At 40.1% G+C, this 21,203-nt stretch overlaps 1 protein-coding gene across 1 annotated transcript in view; it reads left to right on the forward strand.

Annotated features, from left to right (window-relative positions):
- Window positions 1-6,863: 6,863 nt before the first annotated feature.
- Window positions 6,864-21,203, forward strand: part of LOC103135534 (A disintegrin and metalloproteinase with thrombospondin motifs 2-like) — a 130,258-nt gene continuing 115,918 nt past the window's right edge. The window contains exons 1-2 of the mRNA XM_007548322.2: window positions 6,864-7,839; window positions 11,552-11,976. Of these exons, the coding sequence (XP_007548384.1) occupies window positions 7,752-7,839; window positions 11,552-11,976 (513 nt within the window). The 5' untranslated portion in view covers window positions 6,864-7,751. The remainder of the gene's footprint in view (window positions 7,840-11,551; window positions 11,977-21,203) is intronic.

The following is a 21,203-nucleotide window of genomic DNA, read 5'->3' on the forward strand; positions in this document are numbered from 1 at the left end:
TTTGACAAAGTGGCTGTAGCGCTCAGTTCTGCAATATTCCAATAAGTATAAAGATTAAAATCCTCTAGAAAAAAAAGATTCCACATAATCTTCTTATATGAGAAAAGGATTAGGAAATATTAATTTAGATTTGGTCAAGATAATTTGGAAAACAAAATAGCATATTTCCGAACAGAGCTTAAGGGAGCTTTCCTGTACTGTATTATGTATATATATATGTAGCTTATAAAACATCCCTCACTGTAACGCTTGCATAGCGCTGAGTTGAAAGGAGCAAGCAAATCTCCATTGTCTAGATTCATAGTCATCACTCAGAACAGAGGTCATATAAGCCTTTAGATCCGTTAGGAGCATAAAAGAAAATTGACCATAGACACCCGAAGAGAGCTTCGATAACATATGGTGCTTAAACGGTCAATAGCAAAGTCTGTGTAAACCTGTCTGTGTGCGAGGCCGACATGAACGCACCTGGTGGTCCAGCAGCAGACTGCTTTGTGCTGGCACCGTAAGAGGTATTGAGTCCGATAACCGAAATGCAACATGTTACACAAGCCTTTTGTGGAGACTGTTACCTATCTGTCTATCTGTTGCTTTTAACTCTTCGATATGTTTGTTGGCATCTGTTCAACATGGGAAAGGTCATTTCTGCAATTAGCAAGAAACCAATTTAACCATCTGGAGTTTTCCAGTAACCCTAGCAATACGTGGGGGTGCTTTGTAAAAGCATTCATAGCATACCCTTTGAACTCTTTCATATTTTGTCTTAAGTAACAACCAACTGCAAATTATTTTACTTATATTCTATGCGTGAAGTGGAGTGTACATATAGTGCATTCTGAAAAATCTGAATAATTACATACATGTGTTATATAAAAATCTTTTACAAATATCATGTCATTTCTTATGATTAAAAAAAATCCTTTTTTTTTTGTCTTTTCTTTCCTTCCCTTCAGTGCTGTGTTCCACACCAGCATAAGACAAAAATAGAATCAGGTAATTTTGGAAAGACAAAATTTATGAGGCAGGTCATCCCTGTTTTCGAGTGGTATCTGCCCCTCCAGCCAAACTGTGGCTCCTTCATTTTAAAGATAAACTTGGTGTTCATCATCATTTCCACCCAGGTCATTCGGTGGGCAACAGAGAGGAGGAGACCCACTAGCAGACTTCAAGTCTGTGTGTCATCTTCTGTTGTGTCACAATGACCCTCCATATCTGGACAAAAGCTCTGCATCTTTCTTTGCAATTTATATTTCTGGAAAAGTGACACATCTATTTTAAATCAAACAAAACTGATGTTTTTAAATTTCTAATTTTGTGATGGTTCAGCTACCTTGTTTCAGGATCAGACTTCCTACATATCTAGCTGATGCGAGTTAACTTTCTGGAGCCGATTATGTCAGAGTTCATCGCTTTGGCCCTGATGTGCTGTCGTGGGGTTTTGATGCCTCATCATGTAACCTCTCTGAGAAACAGGGAACACCTGTCCTTGGACTCATAAGTTATGCTAATACATGCAGACACATGGTGGCCCACTGCCTGACCTTGCTAAGAGAGCCTGTGTCATTGGAGAGGATGGTGGTGACCGCGCTGCAGGACACTCTCTGGCATATGTTCACTCAGTATAGTCTTAACAAATCCAGTGTGAGCTAGCTGTTTGAAGCTGCTTGCTGGTATAAGCACAAACTATACAAAATCAGAACAAAGCAATAAAACAAATCTGGCCAAAGATCTGTTTGATAGTCAAATGCCCCTAATAAGAGGCATTGTTGTGGTATATGTAACAACACAGATTGAAAACTAATTAAAAAAATTAAAAAAAAAAAAACATTGTATTTTTTAATGGATATGGCAATTAAGATTTTGTGGCTGTTGCAACAACACAACTAAAACTGTTTCTATGTATAAGCTAGAGTCAGTTCATGTAGCACAGCTAGCTGCTACGGGAAGTTTGAAAGTTAATGTTTAAAACTCCAAAAAGTTGACGTATTGTGTATGATTTTTTTTTTCTTAAGCTACTTTTGATGTGTGTCTGTAATCATTATCCTTTGAACTGGTTGACCACTGGTCTAACCTAAACTCCACACAGAATTTATCTTGTTAAATGTCATAATTTACAAATATTAATTATGATGCCATTGAATTATATCACTCTGTGTTCACTGAAAATACATAATTTGGCTGACATGAACCGGTATTCCCGTAACATTGACAAGATGCCACCTGTGAATCATTCTGGCGGATTTGTCAGCAACTAACCAGTCGGAGGTCGGGATTTGTCCCTAAGTATATGGAGGAACTGAACCTTTAACAACGGTGCTGGGGTTCGTCATTGCTAACGCACTGCGGACTGAAGATTTAGAGGGAAATGAAAGGAAGTCATAGTTACACATTGACGGTGGGGAACATGAAATCTCGACAGCCCGTACCCAGAGTGTGTGGAGGGCGGAAGACAATTTATTAAATTTCCAAAAACCCAAACAGAGTCTGGAATAATGCAAGGAATGGAGCAAGGCCTGCAGCCGAATGCAGGTCTTGCTCCATTTCAGGTGCAGTTGAATGAAACTGGAATCAACGGGAACTACCACATGTTCAGCTGCAAGAATGTAACCGGTAGTAAACATCCTTTTCTTTTTATTTTTTGTCATAATGACAATTATTGATAGTCAAATGGAAGCTCCACAACTGAACGTAGTTATGATTGATTTTATAAACGTAAATTCTAATTTTACCTTTACGGCAGCATGAAAACATGAACTGCAGTAACTGCACGATTTACATAGAAGCACCTTTTTATGCTAATGTTTATTTTTCACAAGCCTGTCTTATTTAAGTCGTTACTCACACGATTTTGCAAAATGCATCAAGACTTTGTGCCGCTCTTTCTTCCCTGGCTGCAAAAGACATGGGCTTTAACAATGGTTTCTCTGTTACCAGAAAATAACCTTACAGACTAGTTGGAGAATTTTATTGCCTGTTTTTGTGCTGACTGATGAGGCAAAAATGACTCAAAAATTGTCTTGGGTACGGCCACTATGTCTGCCTTTAGCACCGTTTGTTTGTCAGAGGTTTGCTTTACTTTCATATGGGGTGGAGCCGGCGTCATGTCACTTGAAAGATTTGATCTCAAATTGCATTTCGCAGAAGTGGAACACATAATTTATGTAAATACATAAAGCATTTCTGAATTTGAATCAAAAATTTCAAGCCAATGAAGTTTACAACCTCCAAAAGAAAATAGATGCAATAGTGGCAGTGCATGATACTCCAACAGAACAGTTTTTGTTGTTTTTTTCCCCCACTTGTCTGACAAGATAGCTGATTTTCTCTGCATGCAACCTGTTTGCACATGTACAGGCGATGGACATTTGAACACTATTGTCAATGACAATCACACAAATTATGCAACTGCACACAAACTCTCCCAAACAGTCAGGCAAGACTTTGGTTGAGTGACTGTTTGTCTAGGAAGAGGGATATTATTGTCTGTCTCTCCCATTTGCCTTCCGAGTGCACTTTTCAAGGTGCAGGGCTTGGTATCTCCATAGAAACAGCAAAGCGACCAGGAGTGAGGGGAGAGAGAAGAAGGTGGGCGGTGGGGGGGGGGTTGGATTTAGGCGTGGGCAGGGAACATGGGAGGACGTTTTTAGGCACGTGGGGGGCGGCTGGTCTTCTGGTTTTCAGACAGACGAACAGGGCACAGAGACTTGGGAACACGGTGACATTTGTGTCGTGACAGCGGAAAATAAAAGTGAAAAGGGAGTGGCTTTCTCTGGAAGGGTTTCTGTGTGCATCTTTAGTGACATCTTTGCCTGCGTGCTCCTGAACAACCTTGAGGAGAACTGTTCTCTCAGAGCCCAGGTATAATCCTGATTCTTGGTGAAGGCTGACCTCTCGCTGTAAGTCACACACCCCCCTTGATGGTCAGCGTTTGTGAGGCACAGACCTCCAGGTATTACTGGGTTGTGTTTACATGTCCATGTGTCCACGATGGCCCAGAACTGTCCGCCTCTGTAGATTCTTCTTTTCCTTCTCATTTTTTTTCTTTAATTTGACCTTTATTCTACTGCAGTCACTTTTGGCTGTCTCTTTGTCTTGGTTTGACAAAAAAACTCAAAATGCTTTAGAGAGCAAATTTCTCTTGAATTGTTGTTCCTCTCCTGACTCGTCACATCCGTCTGAAGGCAATTTTTCGTTATACCCAGGTTGGTTGACTTTTCTCAAACTGCAATTGTAAGGAAACAGGAAGTTAATTAGTGACAATGTTATTTATAATTTATGGCCAGATAGAAAAAACTGCGATTGTAAGTTAGAAGAAACTCTTTTTTCAATTTATCAGTGTTTTGTTTCGCCTGCTAAAGATATTCTCACCCTTGACACTTTTTCATATTACTTTTATGTTACAACCAGAAATATCAAATACGTTTCATTAGGTTTTTAAGGATTTTGTAAACATGCTTAACAAATACAACTGGAAAGTTTACATTAGGAGATGGATGTAAAAAGTAAGAACAATAAAAAGAACTTTAGAGATGGAGATACAGGAGCAGAAGAAAAATCTCACTGAGTGCACTCACTTCACAAATTGAATACCGGTTACTGGTTTGCAAATAACAAAATGTGATTAAATTTTCAAACAGGAAAACATGAAATTCAAAAAACACAACTATCTGTCTATCTATGATTGATATTTTGAAGGTTTTGTTTCTCTTAAGATAATTGTGTGCCTCATTTGAACTCTTATTCTAATTTATTAGATGTAATATGGTTGTTTGTCACTGACCTGTGCTCTTTATGTTACAAAAAGCTAAATAATAATCTGATTAATGTATGCAGAAGCAATTAGATTGCATTTGTCCCCAACGTATCTTATAGAAATGAAGCCCTAGGCGAAAATTCAACCTGTAAGACTCTTCCGGCATCACCTATCACCACGCCTTCACCCCAGCCAATCAGGACGCACCACCTCTCTACCTCGATCCAATCAACTGGCAAGAGCTCCTTCAAAAAGGCGAAGCAACCCGCTTCAGCTGTGTTTCAACCCACATCCTCCTCGTTTCCACCATCAGTCTCCTAGACGCCTCCAGGTCCCATCAAGACTCCTCTCTCCAAGCTCCGCTCCACCACCAGTGACCGGGCCCGGGGGAAGACCTACCTGAGCTTCGTTCGAGCCGATCATTCAAGCTCGCTGCGATTCTCGGCACGCACGTCTTCCGCCGGTGTCCGAGCGCCAAATTCTCGGTCCAGTAAAATTGTCTAACTGCTGCTTCTCTCTCTGTGTGAGTCTCTACAAATTGAATTGTATTTAATTCTGTTGCTAACTTGAGCTAAACTTAAATTTGTCAAAAAGCCTAACTAAGCGTTCTACCTTAAAATTATACCTGCCTTTTAATATTTCTTTATTTTAGTACTGTTTGCAGGATATGAGCACTTTTATAATTAGAATTGAGGATTAATGAAGGACTGCTACACTAGCTCTGTAATTTAGAATGACATAATTTAATATGTTTATCCTAACTGCATCTCTTTATTTCCTGAATGTGTATTATTGTTATAATAAAGAATATAAAAGTTTCTGTTTCAATGTCAAAATGAAGTTGTGCTTTTGTTAATGAACATAATTACTTATGAATGAGACTATTTTTTAGCTGACTTGTTTAAGTGTATATCAAATGTAAAATATAAAAGGAGACCAAAACATGTTCCCCAAACGAGACAAATAAAAATTACATAATAATAATAATAATTAATTAATAATAATTCTGAGATCATAATGATGAGTGATACAAATGATGGCGAAAATCAATGAGCTCTGCAGGCTGAAGATAAATCCAGGCTGGATTTTCAGATGGCATATTTTAGATATGTTGATAACAGATATGTTTATTGGTAATATGTTATTGGATCATACGTTTTGTAGTTAGTCTATTTTAGTGTTCAACTATTTGTTTAAAATACAGAAGGCTTGCATTCTTAACCAACCCTTTCACACTTTTCTCATGTTTAGCCCATTACCTGGTTGCATTTTTACTGAGATTTGATGCGATAGACCAACATATATTATTACAAAGTCCAAAAGTAGTTATACAGGTTTAAATTTCTCTTTACAATAAAAATATTCAAAAAAAAAATACTCTTTGGCTCCTGTAAAAAGTCTACATGGCTAAAACGGTACATCTGTTATCCCATTGTGAAACACTGTGATGACAGCGGATGATTTTTCATCGGGATGCTAAGACAGTGAGTTGAGTGAAGCTAAACACAGAGCAATGATGGGAGAAATCATGTTAGAGGCTGCAACAGACTTGAGTCTGGGAATACCATTTGCCTTCTAGGGACAACCGTAAGCATACAGACAGAGCAGCAACTTAATGGGACGGAGCTCAGATTACCCAAGTGTTAGGAACTTCTTGTCAAAACCTAAAAATAAGTTAAATTAAGAATCGGTTTCAAGGCTGGCAAATTGTTGTTCACGCTCCCCATCCAGTCACTGTGAATTTCAGCTATAAAATATTGAGAGAAATTTAGTTTCTGGGGTGTGTCTCTGGCAGGTAAAGACGTGGCCTGAAACACTTTCAGAAGCGACTTCAGTGAATGGTGGCTCCACAAAGTTATGACTTTATTCTGCTTTCCTAGGAAAACTAAAGAAAAGCTTCCCTGCAGCATGATGCTGCCATTGCCAACTTTCATTGTGGTTATGGTGTGGTTATTAGTGTTAGATGGGTTGCACTGGATTTTATCAGTATTATAGTGACAGAAGCTGAAACCACTGCACACTTTACAGGAAGATGTATGCTTTATTAAAAAAAAGAAGAAGAAAAACTTAAAAATTTTCTTCAAATACGGATTTACTTTGTGTTACTCCATTACATCCAACTATGAAATGTTCACAAAATATGGGGACACTAATAGTTTTTTCCTCGTGTCTGTTGTCTAAATTATAATGCACATCTGTGTTCAAGAGTTTAGTAGTCAACAAGGGTAAATGATGTGCTAAATGAGGGCAACGCATGCTAGGAAGGACTGGAAGGAGCTCTCCTGTCTCTGCCTGTAAATTGGACCCTTGGGTCCTGCAAATACCCAGCACGTTTCCCGCAGGGGGCCGCTAGGGGCGCTGGTGCTCAGCCAGTCCAGGACGGCTAGCTGAATATTCAAAGTTTATGAAAAGGCTTGCAGCATATCGGGGACCGCTGGAGCGGAGCGCTGAACTGCAGTTATGAACCTGGAAAGAGTGGCCAAGTTGTAAAAAAAAAAAAAAAAAAAAAAAAAGACTTTTAGGCCGAGGCCCCTCTCGCGCTGGAGGTGTGATGAAGCAGCGAGCTGTCAGCGGGCCTGTCTGTCAGTGGGCCAGCGCTCCGTGAAACATCTCCCCATCTCACACACTTACACACACGGGCTGTGGGTGGGAGCTCAGTGCCCGGTGCGAGTGTCAAGGCGGCAGGGGAGGAGGGAGAGCGAGAGGGAGACGTGGAGCGGAAAGAAAAGGAAGAATTGAGCGAGAGAGGGGAGAGAGTGAGAGACCTCGACTGAAAGAAGGAGAGCGAGAGAGCAAAGCGAGAGAGAGAGTGAGAGAGAGAGACCGAGGGAAAGAGAGAGAGAGGAGGAGAGCTCCGTCTTTCCCGGTGCACTTGGCAGTCTAGTTGCGGGCTGCTGTGCTGTTGCTGTCGTGGCGTGGCTGGTCGCGCCAGGCGGGGGAACTTCACCACACTGGAGCCCGGAGTCCCACTCTCTCACCTGCGCAGTTCGGAGCTGCCATGGCTCTCTCGCCAGGATTGACTGTCCTAATTATTCTGCCGGCCTTCCTGCTGCACACCAGCGGCCTTTACATCGCCAGTAGCGTTGGTGAGTACAGTACAGCCAAACGTGGCCAGTGTTTATACTCCGTATCTGATCTCATCTCTCATCAGCGGGGCTCCTCTGAGCGCTCCCCGGAACTCCGCTCCAAACTGTCCGGTTTTCTCATGCTTGCTTCCTCTTAGACCTGCCTTTTCAGCTTCTTCCCCCAAAATAACACAATTTGCAACTTCTGTGCGTCCTGCTGTTGTGCGCGTACTTTCCGAGGGTCCCTTGGCGGTGCAACTGCAAGCAGTGTTGTGATTTGCTCTCTTCCTCCTCCCCCTCGCTCCCATCCATTCACTGGATTAAATTCTTCTTTTAGAGAAGCACCAGATTTACCGATCACACTGTCGGGTTTTGCAGGGGAAGTAGCCGTAACGTTATCTGATTCGGCCGCTGTCGCATCTATCGATCTGTGACAGGACGCATGGAGTCGGATGTCAGCCTATTGATCACACTATTATCAAATCGTTCCCCAAACATAGAGAGGTCCGAGAGGGATTAAGAGAGTGCGCTTGATTTTTATCAGTCAGCAAACTTTATGCATTTAGACTTGATGAGTGCGCCGGAGAGATGCTTGTAAGGAGGTGACACACCTGACTCCTGGATCAACACTGGCACCATGAAACGGCCTTGGCTCACGGTGTTTGCGTGTGTGTCAGTAGGTGTGGGAGCATCTCTGTAATGCACCTGTAAGGTGTAAGGTCACCGTTACGTGCGAACCGCATATAATAACATAAGAGCATCTGCAATGTATTCAAAGTAACGCTTTTAAAATGCAAACTATTCATTATAAGAAATATGTTACGTGTCTGAAATATTAGGTCGGTTTAATACCGTGTTTGCACGAATGCTTTCCCTCCTCCTCCTCCTCATCCTTCTTCTCCTTCTTCTTCTTCTTTTTTTTTTTTAAGTCGGGCAGTTTGACAGTGATGAAGCAGCGTGAGAAAGCTGCAATTAGCACCTTGATCTTGCTCCGGGTTTCCTGTTGTCGGTGGAAGGGCACAGAAGGTGTCAGCAGCGCAGCGCTCACTGCTGAGGCTGCCGTTTCCAAATGCACGCAACCCGAGCGTCGGGGTCGCCTCTGGGTGCATGGGTGGGGTCTGCTCCTGTGTCTGTATGGAAGGGGTACAATCGGAGGGGATTATGATATGATCATTTGGGAGTGGGGGTTCAAGCCCCCCCTCCTCCCACCCCCAAAGTATGAGCAGAGCCTCTTTCAAAAGTATTCACGCCCCCTGAACCTTTTCACACTTTGTCAAATTGCAACCTAAAATTTAAATGCATTGTACTGGGGGCTTTGTAAGGCAAATGAAAAGTAACGCATGGTTGTAAATTGGATGGAATATGAAACATGGTTTTGTACATTTCTTCTTACTAGAAACGTGTGCCATGCATTTGTAATCAGCCCTCTTCATATTTGTGCTGCAATTATTGCTGTAAATCCTTTGTGCTACTACATTCTATCTATCTATCTATCTATCTATCTATCTATCTATCTATCTATCTATCTATCTATCTATCTATCTGTCTGTCTGTCTGTCTGTCTGTCTGTCTGTCTGTCTGTCTGTCTGTCTGTCTGTCTGTCTGTCTTTGCAAAATAGCTGAAACTATAAACAAGACATTTTCAAGTCTTTCCATGAATCCTCAATTGGATTTATGTCTGGACTTTGACTAGGCCTTTCTTAAAAAATAAAAATAAATGAATGTCCTATGACCCACTTTTCATTGTGGCTCTAGGTTAGAACAATGTCTTACCTGAGATTGAATCTCCTGTGCAGACTCAAGTCCTGTTTTGGCCTTTTTTCAACTTTTCTTCCAGGACTGCCCTTAAAGTTCCAGTCATTTTGCCCATCAGCACTGACCCGCTTCCCAAAAATGTCACTGCTGAAGAATAGCGTCTGCATGACTCTGCCAACGCCTTGCTTTCATGTGGGGATGATGTGTTTTCAGCATGACGAAGCAGATTTCGTGTTCCGCTAGTGTTTGGTATACAGGCCAGAAAGTCCAGTTTTCAACTCGAGCACCTTTGACTATGTGCTAGCGGTGTACCCTAAATTACTAGTTACAAAAGTGTAAGTAGTGTGGTTTCTTTTGACCTTTTCTTTTTTAGCATTGGATTTCTGCACTCTTTAACACATTGCAGTTTGTTTCCCCCACCTGAGCTATGAAACTCTGCAGCTCCTCTATTACTTCAAGCCTCTTGATTAATGGTCTTCTCACTCTTAGATCTTAGTGATTCTGTTTATTCACCGAAGTCGTCTAACAAATCTGTGAGGCATTCACAGAGCAGCTGGCTTTATTCAAACATTTCATGACACACAGATGGACTTTGTTTCCTTATAAAAGTCAGATCCACTTGGTTTTATGTCGGGGGATCAGAGTAAGCCCACAACCATTTTGTTTAATTTTCCGTTTAAAACAATTTAAATTATGCAACACTTTGTTTTGCTATACTATGTGAAATCACAATAAGCTACACTGAAGTTTGTGGTTATAACACAACTAAATTTGAACAAGTTCAAGATTTATGAGTTACAGGCATTTTTTTAAGCTAATGTCTAATCTTGTAGGTCTTGTTTAAATGTAATGTAAGGTATGTAGATCACCATGATTCATATCTAGTTCAGCAAATTAAAGGGCATTAACTGCAAATTAATATCAAACCTAATCTGTATGACACCTGCAAACTCTCCATGTGTAAAAATTGGAAGACCTTCAACATACAGTGTGTTGAGAGTCTGTCTACAGAAAAGAGGAGACTGCCATAACACCAAAAAAAAAAACTTTAAAAAAATCAACGAGATAAAGAGGAAGATGCTCTCTGCACACTTTTACAACACCTCTCTTTCTCTATGTCATTAAAAATATGACATCGAGTAATTTCATCTGGCAGAGGATTTCTAGAGACTTTAAATAAAAAAATCTTCATCTTTCAGTTTAACAACAATGAAAAATGTGCATGTAAAATTAACATAATACAACTTTTAATAGTTAAAAGCTTGATCTTAAGTGTTATAGTTTTCTATAGAACTCCAAATAGTAGCTAATTGGATCGATAACGTTGGGGAGATAAACAGCGGCTCCAGAAATGATTGTGAATTAGTGTGAGGTGAATAAACTTGCAGATTCTCAGCCGTCGCATCGATTGATGCACCTTTTGTCAAAACCCTTTCTCTGTTATAATCTGTTGGACTTTGAGTTGAGCTTGATTGTTTTGGTTTCAGAATCTTGTGTTTCCTTTTATTCCTCTGTTTTTGGTTACTAGTCTTACTCTTTTATTTCAGTGCCTGAGTCACCTATTCTCTCATATCTGTTCCCATCTGTTCATTCCCTCATCTGTGGAGCATCAAAGTGCCCAATATAAATACTTCTTGGTTCAGGTACTCCATGTCAGACCCTCTGTTGTTCGCACCCTGCTGTTTACAGTCTGTTCATGGCTAATAAGTTCTGGTAATTGAAGTCATCTTTATTTCCACAATGCTTCTGCTATCCTAGTTTCTGCAAGTGGATCCTCAGCTCCACCCAAAACATAACAGTGTACAATTCCATAATTTCTACCTTTGTAACTTTTGTTGTTTGATTTCTTACTTTTTTCTTACTTTTCCCTATGACTTTTTTCTTACTGTTCTTCCCTCTCCTCTTCACCCAATAACATTCTTTACGTCTTCCTTCCGGATTGATCCGCTAATCCAACGCTGCTTTCCCTCTTTCCCAGACTCCCTGCAGCACATCCTGGGGGACTATGGACTGGTAATGCCGATCAGTGTGGATGCAGAGGGCCGCTTTCTGTCACATGCCGTCTCGGCTGGTCGCGTGGCAGCGGGGCAGTCCCGTAGGCGCCGGAAGAGGGAGGTAGGAGAAGGCAACGATGAGTGGGAAGGACCTAGAGGAGCCGAGGAGAACGGAGAGTACCACGCCGGTCAGGAGAGGCTTTACTACAACGTCACCGTCTTCGGCCGGGAGTTCCACCTTCGCCTGCGCCACAACGCCAGGCTGGTGGCCCCCGGAGCCAAGATGGAGTGGCACGACGACAGTGACAGCATTCGGTACTCTGAGCCGCTGCATGACGAGTGCCTGTACGTGGGGGACATCACAGACACACCGGGAGGCACCGTGGCTCTCAGCAACTGTGACGGACTGGTGAGTGGACAAGCAGCTGCACGTGTGTGACGAGTGGGATGTGGGGCTCGCCACGAAAGCATCTGGCAAAACACGAGGTGACACAGGAGAGCGCAAAACCCATCCAAATGGATTGGGTTACTCTAGGGCTGCACAATACATCACAAGTATATCATTAAAACAGCAACAGGACGACAGAGAGATAAGGTGATCAAGTCATTTAGGAACCACAGCTATCCTGTGTCAAGGCCAAAACGGCAGATGTTGTCTGGAAGGAACTTTTTCAATAAAACCTTCTTCTTTAAATCTAAATAATATTTTATGTTTTCCAGTAGCTGAATTGCACACTCATTATTTAGGGACATTAACATGTAATTAATCTTTTTATTACTTTTTATTAATTATTCATCTCAAGTCATATAGTTATCACATCATTCACCGATATTACTGCATCTTGCATGTTTTTCTAGGTTTCTCTATGGTGTGAGCTCCTTCTCCTGTCACATCCACTCCTTACAACTCTAGACTTGGCGTGAGATAAAGCTGAATCATGTTTTAGTCTCTTCATAGTCTCCTCAATATACTGAAGGGGTTTTCAAAGGAGTACATAAATATTTCTCTAATAATCTCATAAACAGGTATGAGGTTCTTACAGTTTGGTCACTTTGAGCATCATTAAAGTGATAATGCTCACTTTATTAAATTAATGCATAATGGTTTGCTGGGATCTTGATATGTCTTAAGGATTTTAAGCATTTTTTTTTAACATCCTGTCGTGTTTTTTGATGCCCTCCTGCTTTGAATACTGTGTGTGAGTTGGAATCGAAGATGTGGAGCGTTAACCTGCATCAGGGCATTTCTTTTGCTGCTTTGTATTTTTCACACATTTTAGCATCAACTGTTTGATCCACCCTGGCATGAAATTTGAATGTTCTTTGTTTGCCGTCTAGTGGTCAGATGATTTTTGTGAACTACTCAGAAAGTAGGTCATGTCGTCAGTTTAACTTTCAGTTTTAGTGACAGAAGTTTTGCATAGTCCTTAATGAGATTACATGATTTTTTTTTTCTTTATTGGGCCTTTGGTGCCATGTTTCAGTAGCAGTTGTGTAATTACTGTAACAGTGGCACATACTTGCAATATACATGGTGTATCTGTGTGATGGGATTTTTAAAAATTGAACTAGTGATCAAATGCGTCAGAAATCGATGTTGAGCTGTCTAGCATGCCTTTCTAGACAACTGAAATGCAAGAACAAATATGAAATAGTGTGGTGGGAGCATTAACAAAAGTGATGGGTGACACTTTTTTAATTCCTTCGCTTTGACTGTCCATGTTTCTTTGTGACCAGAAATATGTCCAAAAAGCAGAACTTGTCTTCCATGATTAAAAACATTAAAACGTTAAAAACAAATAGTCTCGTCACAGCCAGATAACTGGTGGTAACAGGTGGGAGAGAGACAATAATGTATTCCTCTACCCTCCAAATTATAGTGTTGAATCCAACAAAAATGAAGGAATTAAAAGATTTACCCAATTTATGCGTCAAAAATGCTAGGACGCATAAATTGGGTAAATAATTAGGGGGGAAAAAAAGAGTGAATGAGAAAATATGCAGTCTCAGCTTTTTGAGTTGTATTTGGCTTCATTTCGATGCAAGCAGAGAGAGCGGACCAATAATGATCAGTCCAACAACACTCAGGATTTAAACTGCCCCCATGAAATGTTTTGTTGCCCAACAGTTGCTCAAATAACTTTTAATAGATGGAAGGAGAAAAAAAAAGGAAGGATATGGCAAACTGTTGGTGAATGACTGTCAGTGAGGGAGTGAAGTGAGATGTACACAGTGTGAAGACTGTGCACAGGAACTGAGATGAGAAGATGAGGAGAGACAGACCCAGTGCTAAAGGAAGAGGTGGAAGGGACGACTGTATGAGATGAGCCTAAGGCAGTGCAGGAGGAAAAAGGAAGGTAAATATGGAAGCAATATGCAAAAAAAAAAGGAGGATATGTACAGGAAGTGTTGAGTTTGGGGAGAGGCGGGGAGGGGAGGTGGTCCTCTCATTAGGGAAATGGTTCATTAGTCAGTCAAATCAGCCCACCATTGAAGCTGAGCGGCAGCAACTGGATCCATTTAGGGTTGAGGACACTGGGGACTGAGTGAGCAGCTGAGAGAGCAGGCAAGAAGCCAGAACAGGACTGGCCTGACATGCCCACTTAGCTTGATACCAGCCAGCGGCACCTCACCGCTGTTGCTTCTTGTTCTGCATTGTCCTTTCAGGCCTTATTGGCAATGTCTGGAAAAGCTTGCTGCTAAAGCAAAGTTGTAGCAGATCACAGATCCTGTCAGTACCAATCATTAGTTTGTTAACTGCACTCTTTCTTGTTCCACATATCCAAAGGATTTATTAACACATGTAGATTTCCTATCGTTTGCATGCGGGAACAGGTTCAGCTGAGTATAAATGTCTGCAGAGAAGGAATTATTATTATTATTATTATTTTGGAGGTTATGGGCACGGGAGAAAGGACCATGCTTCACTACTTCAAAAGCGTGTAGCACCTTTGAAGGCAGGATGTCGAGTTCAACAAGGATTTAAATGTTTTGTCAGCAGTTTTTGTTTGTCGTCTGTTGCGTGTTGGCTGCAGGGCTTTAGAGGTGGGCTCATGTTACGGACATGTCGCCGTTTAAAACGTGAGGGCCTTACTTTCTTTGAGACTCTGGCTCACCTCAGGCCAGAGCACCTTGGATTTTAAGGATCAATTTTAAATTCTTTAACGGCAAATATTCATGTTACGTCTCCTTTATTGGCCCTGTGATGTGTAGAGACACAGTTACGCACGACAGTTCCTCGTTCTTTATGATTGAATTTTGTCTCACTTTTAATTCCAGGTCATTTTATTACCAATAATGTTGTATGTCTTTCTATTTTACTCATTCATTTCATTTTGGTTATTCGATTGTGTTTCTCTGGTGCTTAAATGTCCAAATCACTTTGTGTGACGCTTGACTGCATGAAAAGTGCTGCAGAAACATAGCTTGGATGGATGAATGGATAAAAATAAAATGCTCCACAGCATCTTATTTACAAAGTTGAATGGATTTGAATCAAGTTTGTAGCAATATTAAGGAAGATTATGTTGGCTGGGACTCTTTCATTAATGTGTTTTTCCCATGGTTTTAGAAAAATTGTTGCTTATTTGGAGTGATGTTAGTGGCTCCATACAAATGACACCAACGGAAGCTACTGAATGTCTATTCAATGAAGGTTTATACATTTTGAGTAGATGAGAAGCAATATTTTCCAAGGTTAGAAATAAATAAAGCTATCTTTAATAATAATAATAATAATAATAATAATAATAAAAACAATTTAGTGGAATTGCGTGGTTGTGAAATTGAGGAAAGCTGGTCTCAGATACATGTAATGAAATCCTAGAAATGGTTTCTCATTGCAGACGGGAGAGGATTAGCGAAGAGAAATTGGACCAGAACCAGGATCTGAATTCCTGAACTCCTTTCGTCTCCGTGTGTTTGCTTAGAGAGGCTGTTGATTGTTCTGGCCTGATTCTGTGTACAACTGGGTTTGTATCTTTTTGTCGCAAAGATCGGATTGATGACTGTGGTTATTATGACAACATTGCGATTTATGTTTTCATGACGGATACTTATTTTACCGTGAGACGCTTCTCGACATGCTGAAAATGATGAATTCATTTTCACTTCAAACACTTCATCTTTTCTCATCCCACTCCTCTAAGACATGTGCTGCTTTGAAGGAACTCAGTATTCCCCTTAAAGTTTTGCTGCATGTCCTTTTTTGCCCAGTTTCTGAGAACATGTCGTTAGAGCATGTTCCCCAAGCTCTTTGTTCAGTTTTCTCCATTATGTAGTCGTGACTCTTGGAGGTAAAGTATCCTTGAAGTAGATGAAGCACATTGAGAAATGCTCTATTCAGAGACATAAGTGTATTACTCCATTTTGATTTATTATGAACTCCAAAGTATTTGACCTGATATAAAAAATGAATAAATTATGAGTCAAACACAAGAATTGAATAGACAAGTAAGTAATAAAGTTACATGACTCAGCCTCTTGAATTTCCACAGAATCATCTTTTACGCTTCGACTCTAGAATAAGAGTTTGTCAGTTTACTCGTACAGACTTCGACAGGCGAAATGTGTACATTAAAATAACATTTTATTGCATTTCTATAACTTTGAGTTGAACATTTTTGAGAAACCCAATGTCTATTTTGATCTCAAACAATTCAATGTGGAAAAATCCTACATTAAGAAATGATTGTTTTAATCTGAAACACTGGTGGGACAATTACAGATACTCCTAACGATCCTGAGGCATTTTTTAAAAATTCATATCTTTGAATCATTTGAAGTTAATTAGTTGATGAGCTTCTCTTGAGCAGAAATGACACGACACACACCGATTCATCTTAGTCACTAAAACACTAGAAAGAGGGCCTTTAATTACGTTTCCACTGAGTCAGGAGGCTGGTCGAAGGGGTTAAAAGAAAACTCTAATTCTCACTGTAGGAGAGCCGAAAAAGTCTCCTTGTGGTCAACAAGTTTCCATTAAACTAACAGAAGATCTCTGCAAGCAGATCTGTTCTGTGGGAAGCCGAGCAGAAAAAAAAAACAAAAAAAAACTTTTCTGTCTTACCATCACTAACATAAAAATGTATGCACATAGATGAAAATGAAACGAAGGTATTTAGCATCAACAAAAATAAATTATTATGTGGAAAACCACATTAGGTCTATTGTAAACCATAACAAGGGATCTGTGATGCTGTGAGTCTGTTTCTCTTCGAAAACAGACCTTCTCATGGTGTCTACACCTCTTGTCCAATGACGGCTAGAGATGTTTTGCCCAATTTATTTATTTTGTTGTTGTTTCCATGGAATGACATCACATTTAAAAGTTAAAGTACTTTTTGTAGTTGAAAAATCTGGTATTAAATTAGATTCTACTTTAAAAAAAAAAAAAAAAAAAAAGTTTGGGAACCTCTATAGAGCTACATATTGTCCTAACAGGACAATGACCCCACTTTGTGTATGCTTCAACTTTGTGAAATGTATTACAACTCAATATTCTCCTTTTGCCAAAAGGACGTTGAGTAAAGTATTAATAGCAGGAGTACCACTGGCTTAAACAGAACATATATTTCATCTTATTTTGTAAAAGAAACAACAAAAAAATTGTTTCTTAACATTGAATGTTTTGCCAAATGAATAAATATACTGAAATTAAAGTGTAACTTTTATTACATTTTCTGTATACGCTTATGCTACTGCAGAAAAAGATGTTATTTAAGTACCTACCAAATAGTCCACTTCTATATAAAGAAAATATTCTGTTTCTCAGTGTCTTATATCAACCTATACTTCGAGGGCTTGATGTTCTTTTAGATGCACCAGAGTAGCCAGTAGATTCTGCGCATTAATGTGCCAGTTACAGTGTGAACAGAGTCTTACAGGGAAATGAAGGGCTGCACAAATCGACTATGGAGAGGACTGATATCTTTAACAATGCGTTTCATAGAGGATGTGTGTTACCACTCATCTTCGGCTTTACAGCTCCTAACCAGGTGGGTGCACACCTGGTTGATTAAATACCGCTCTGGTGCAGACATTTGCTGCTTGTTGCATCCCCAAATAAATGCACAGCATTCGTGCATCAAATTTCAGACATGGGTGCAGGAATCAAAGCTTCGTGCACCCGTCTTGTTGCATTCGCCCCGCGGTTCCCCTAGTTCTTTATGTTTCTTGGCCAGCAGCAAAGCAGAAGGACTCTCCTAATGATGTTATTAAAAGAGTCAGGAAAATGACAGAGAAGGTGAAAGACAAAAGAATGTAGGAGATAGCTTCTTGCTTCCTCACACCCACATATTCAGAGCTTCAGCAAAAAAAAAAGGAAGAAAAAAAAAGAGAGACAGCGAGAGGAGAGACAGTGTTCCTTTATGAGCACTCTTTGTCTGTTTTTAGCAACAGCTCTTCTCCTGTGCAATGATCAGACAAGTGCTGTTCAGGGTTAAGGGTATTGCCCATCATCTATGCAGAAAGTTTACAGCTGTCAAAATTTCTCAGTGGTTTTTCAATAGCATAAATTATCTCAAGTTGATTACTCTTTAGCCCTTATTCCACACAGGCGATACTCTTGTATTCTTTTCCTTGCTGTGAATGTTGTGCGTCTGATTAGCACACAGCATGAATGCCGAAAGGCAGCACTGTGACTTTGTGCTTGCATTGAAAACACTCTGGCATAAATGGCAAAGAGAAATGCCAAAGAATTGACAGGTTGTTTATTGATTCATTTTCTTTTGGGTTGGAAACATTGTTTTTTAACACAGAAGCAGCCCACTCGGCGTTTCAAAGCTTTCCTGGAGCATACAGGCCCCGAGGAAGACGCTGCCTATTTGCTAATGTCACAAAGATGGATGAGGCCAACATTTTCTTAACTCTTGTCTAAGACTGTACAGGTACAGAACTTAATTTATGCAGAACATTTCATAAATCTTAGATTCCATTTTTTATTTTTATTTTTTTACTGAATATTTCCAGTTTGGCTTTGAGCAAGTGTTGCTTCATATCGGTGGGGAGCCATTTCGTTCAAGTCAAATAACACTATTTATAAATTATTATTAATAAATATTTCGTTAAGCAAAATGAACATAAAGCATTTTTTTCCACCTTATTTGTTTAGTTTTAATTTATCTGAAGATTTATCTATTTTATTCAAGCCTTAATGGGACACAGCCTCACATGTTACACTCTCATGCAGATGCGCTGGATTTCATTAAAACTCCACCCCCAAATTTGAATATAAGAACATGAAATAAAAATCCTGCCATAAAAACCTTGAAATTAAAATGGTGCTAAGAAAATAAATCCTTGAAACGCATAAAGTAGCTTATAAAAAGAAGTCACGGCATAAAAAAACCATTATGAAGTAAACAATGAAATAAATAAGAGTCTGATTTAGAAACTCTGATCCGTGGACGTTTGGTCAAATCAGGGCCCCTTTCTTCAGCTTCAGGTTTTAGGTGTATAAGCTGCTTGATATTTGGCATTCACTTAGTTTTGGTTTAGGTTTGACCCTAATTGTTGCACGCATTAAGAAAAGTGTTATTTATATCTTAATTCCTTCAACGGTGTTAACATCGACCTGAAATTATCATCGTATCTTTTTACTCACTGCACTTTAGGGGGGTTGTAAATGCCTTTAAAAACTTTAACTCCATTTTTACATTAGGGCGATTCAACATTAGATTAATATGCAGTACAAGTCTGCTTAGCTAAACGTTATTATCACTGAATCAACTTGGCATATCTAAAAGTCCACCATCATCTGAGCCTGACCAGATGTCAGCAGCAAAGTTTGCAGACTTGCACTCTTTTCCTAGCGTATTAAAGACTTGATCTGACGGCTTACTTGTGGTGCACTTAAAGGAAAAGTACATTTTTAGTAGGTCATCAGCTTTGTCAGTCAAAAAGCTCTCTAAATTAAGCATTGCTTCAGGCTCTTCTTTTCCCGTGTGACCTTCCTACCCAACAATTTCTCTTTTATTTTTTGTAAAAGCTAACGGCTATTAACGTTTTGTGGCATTTATCTGTAAAGCTGCCATGCAGCTGCACTAAAATATAAACCGTTTTTTTATGTGAATACTTAAGTAGCAGTTTGACAAGTTAACAAGTCCAATTTGTAATACATTTTGGATCGTGGCAATGGCGGTGTGAACTCATAAAAACTTGTGTTTAAACTCATTCTGGTGATTTGCTACCCTGCATGGAGTCACCCTTCCAAACAGAAGGGCTCACTGTGAAGAAAGTATAACTTTCACCTCTATGCAAGTATTAATGGTGCAAGAATTATTGCACTTGATTGAAAGCCTAAAATGATAAGAGTAATTTTGCTGTTTTCTGATGAGGCTTCCCGTTATCTACTGAATGTCTTGCTCTCTAAGAACTAAGCTGTTCGTGATGTATTTATTTCCATTTATTTATTTATTTATTTTAAAAGGCAAAGAACAAGTTTTACATGTGTTTCTGATTTTAGTTCTAAGGCAAGCAACTTGGATTGAATTAGATAAGATTGATTAGAATCTGCACTGAATTTGATTATTTTGATTTGTCCCAAGATTTACAGCAGGATAAGTTGGTGAACGTAATTTTCCTATTAAGTGAATTTTAAGCTTAGATAACATTAAGTATTAAATCGCCTTTTTCAGCCACTTGCTTGCATGTCTGCTGAGATCTCAATCGTGCCACAGTTTATCGATGGAGGTGAACGCCAGTTCCTTTAAAATAATCAGAATCTCAATAAATCGTGTCAGTGCCACTTGCCCCAGCCTGCAGCCCATGGAGCATGCTCAGTCATTACCTCCACATTAGGAGTTAATAGAAAAGGCAGCTGTGTGCCGAGCCAAGCCATATATCCATCCAGCCGACCCAGCAGCTAAGCCTGGTCAGGCGTAGCGGCTCTGGGCCCTGCAGTGTGTTATTCCTCCCTGGGTCACACGATAAGCAGCTCTCCGCTATAATCAGCTCAAATTGAAATGATGACATCAATTATAGTACAACACACAGCTGTTATTGACCCTAGCCCTGCCTGACTGTAAAACAAACCAAAACAAAAAAACAAAAACAAAAAAAAAACAGTGGAGTGAGGCCTGCAGGAACCACAGGGCTGGAGGGAGAGCCTGGTACACTGGATAAGAGGCCAGTGTACGGCATGAATGAAGTGTGGAAGAAGGAGAGAGAGAGAGAGAGATATGCCCCCTAGTATCTGATTGCAGTGTAGCTCTACTCAAACATACAATTACTCAATCTGGAGCTATTATCAGAATCAGAGGAAAAGGCGGAGAGCGGGCGAGAGAGACATAGAGTAAACTCATTCTAAGGAATGTTACACTGAGCAAACGAGTGCTTTTACCAGAGCTGTGATTACTGCCACTCACTCCATGCACTTAACCAGCCCCCTCGCCGCTCTTCCTCCCCTCGCTCTCTGTCATTCACACAGGGCTGCCTCCGTTTATCTGAGTGCTTCAAATAATAGGACTCTCTACAGAAAATAGAGCAGTGGAACCCCAACAATTTAAGGGAAATTCCTCTGTGATGTCATAATACAAGTGGGTTATTGTTATACTCCATACTCTACAGCGGATGTGGCAGTGTGGAGGATTCATACACACACACACCCACACACACGTGTGTATATATATATATATA

Source organism: Poecilia formosa, unplaced genomic scaffold, assembly GCF_000485575.1.
Source record: "Poecilia formosa unplaced genomic scaffold, Poecilia_formosa-5.1.2 Scaffold26, whole genome shotgun sequence".
NCBI classification, from domain to species: domain Eukaryota; kingdom Metazoa; phylum Chordata; class Actinopteri; order Cyprinodontiformes; family Poeciliidae; genus Poecilia; species Poecilia formosa.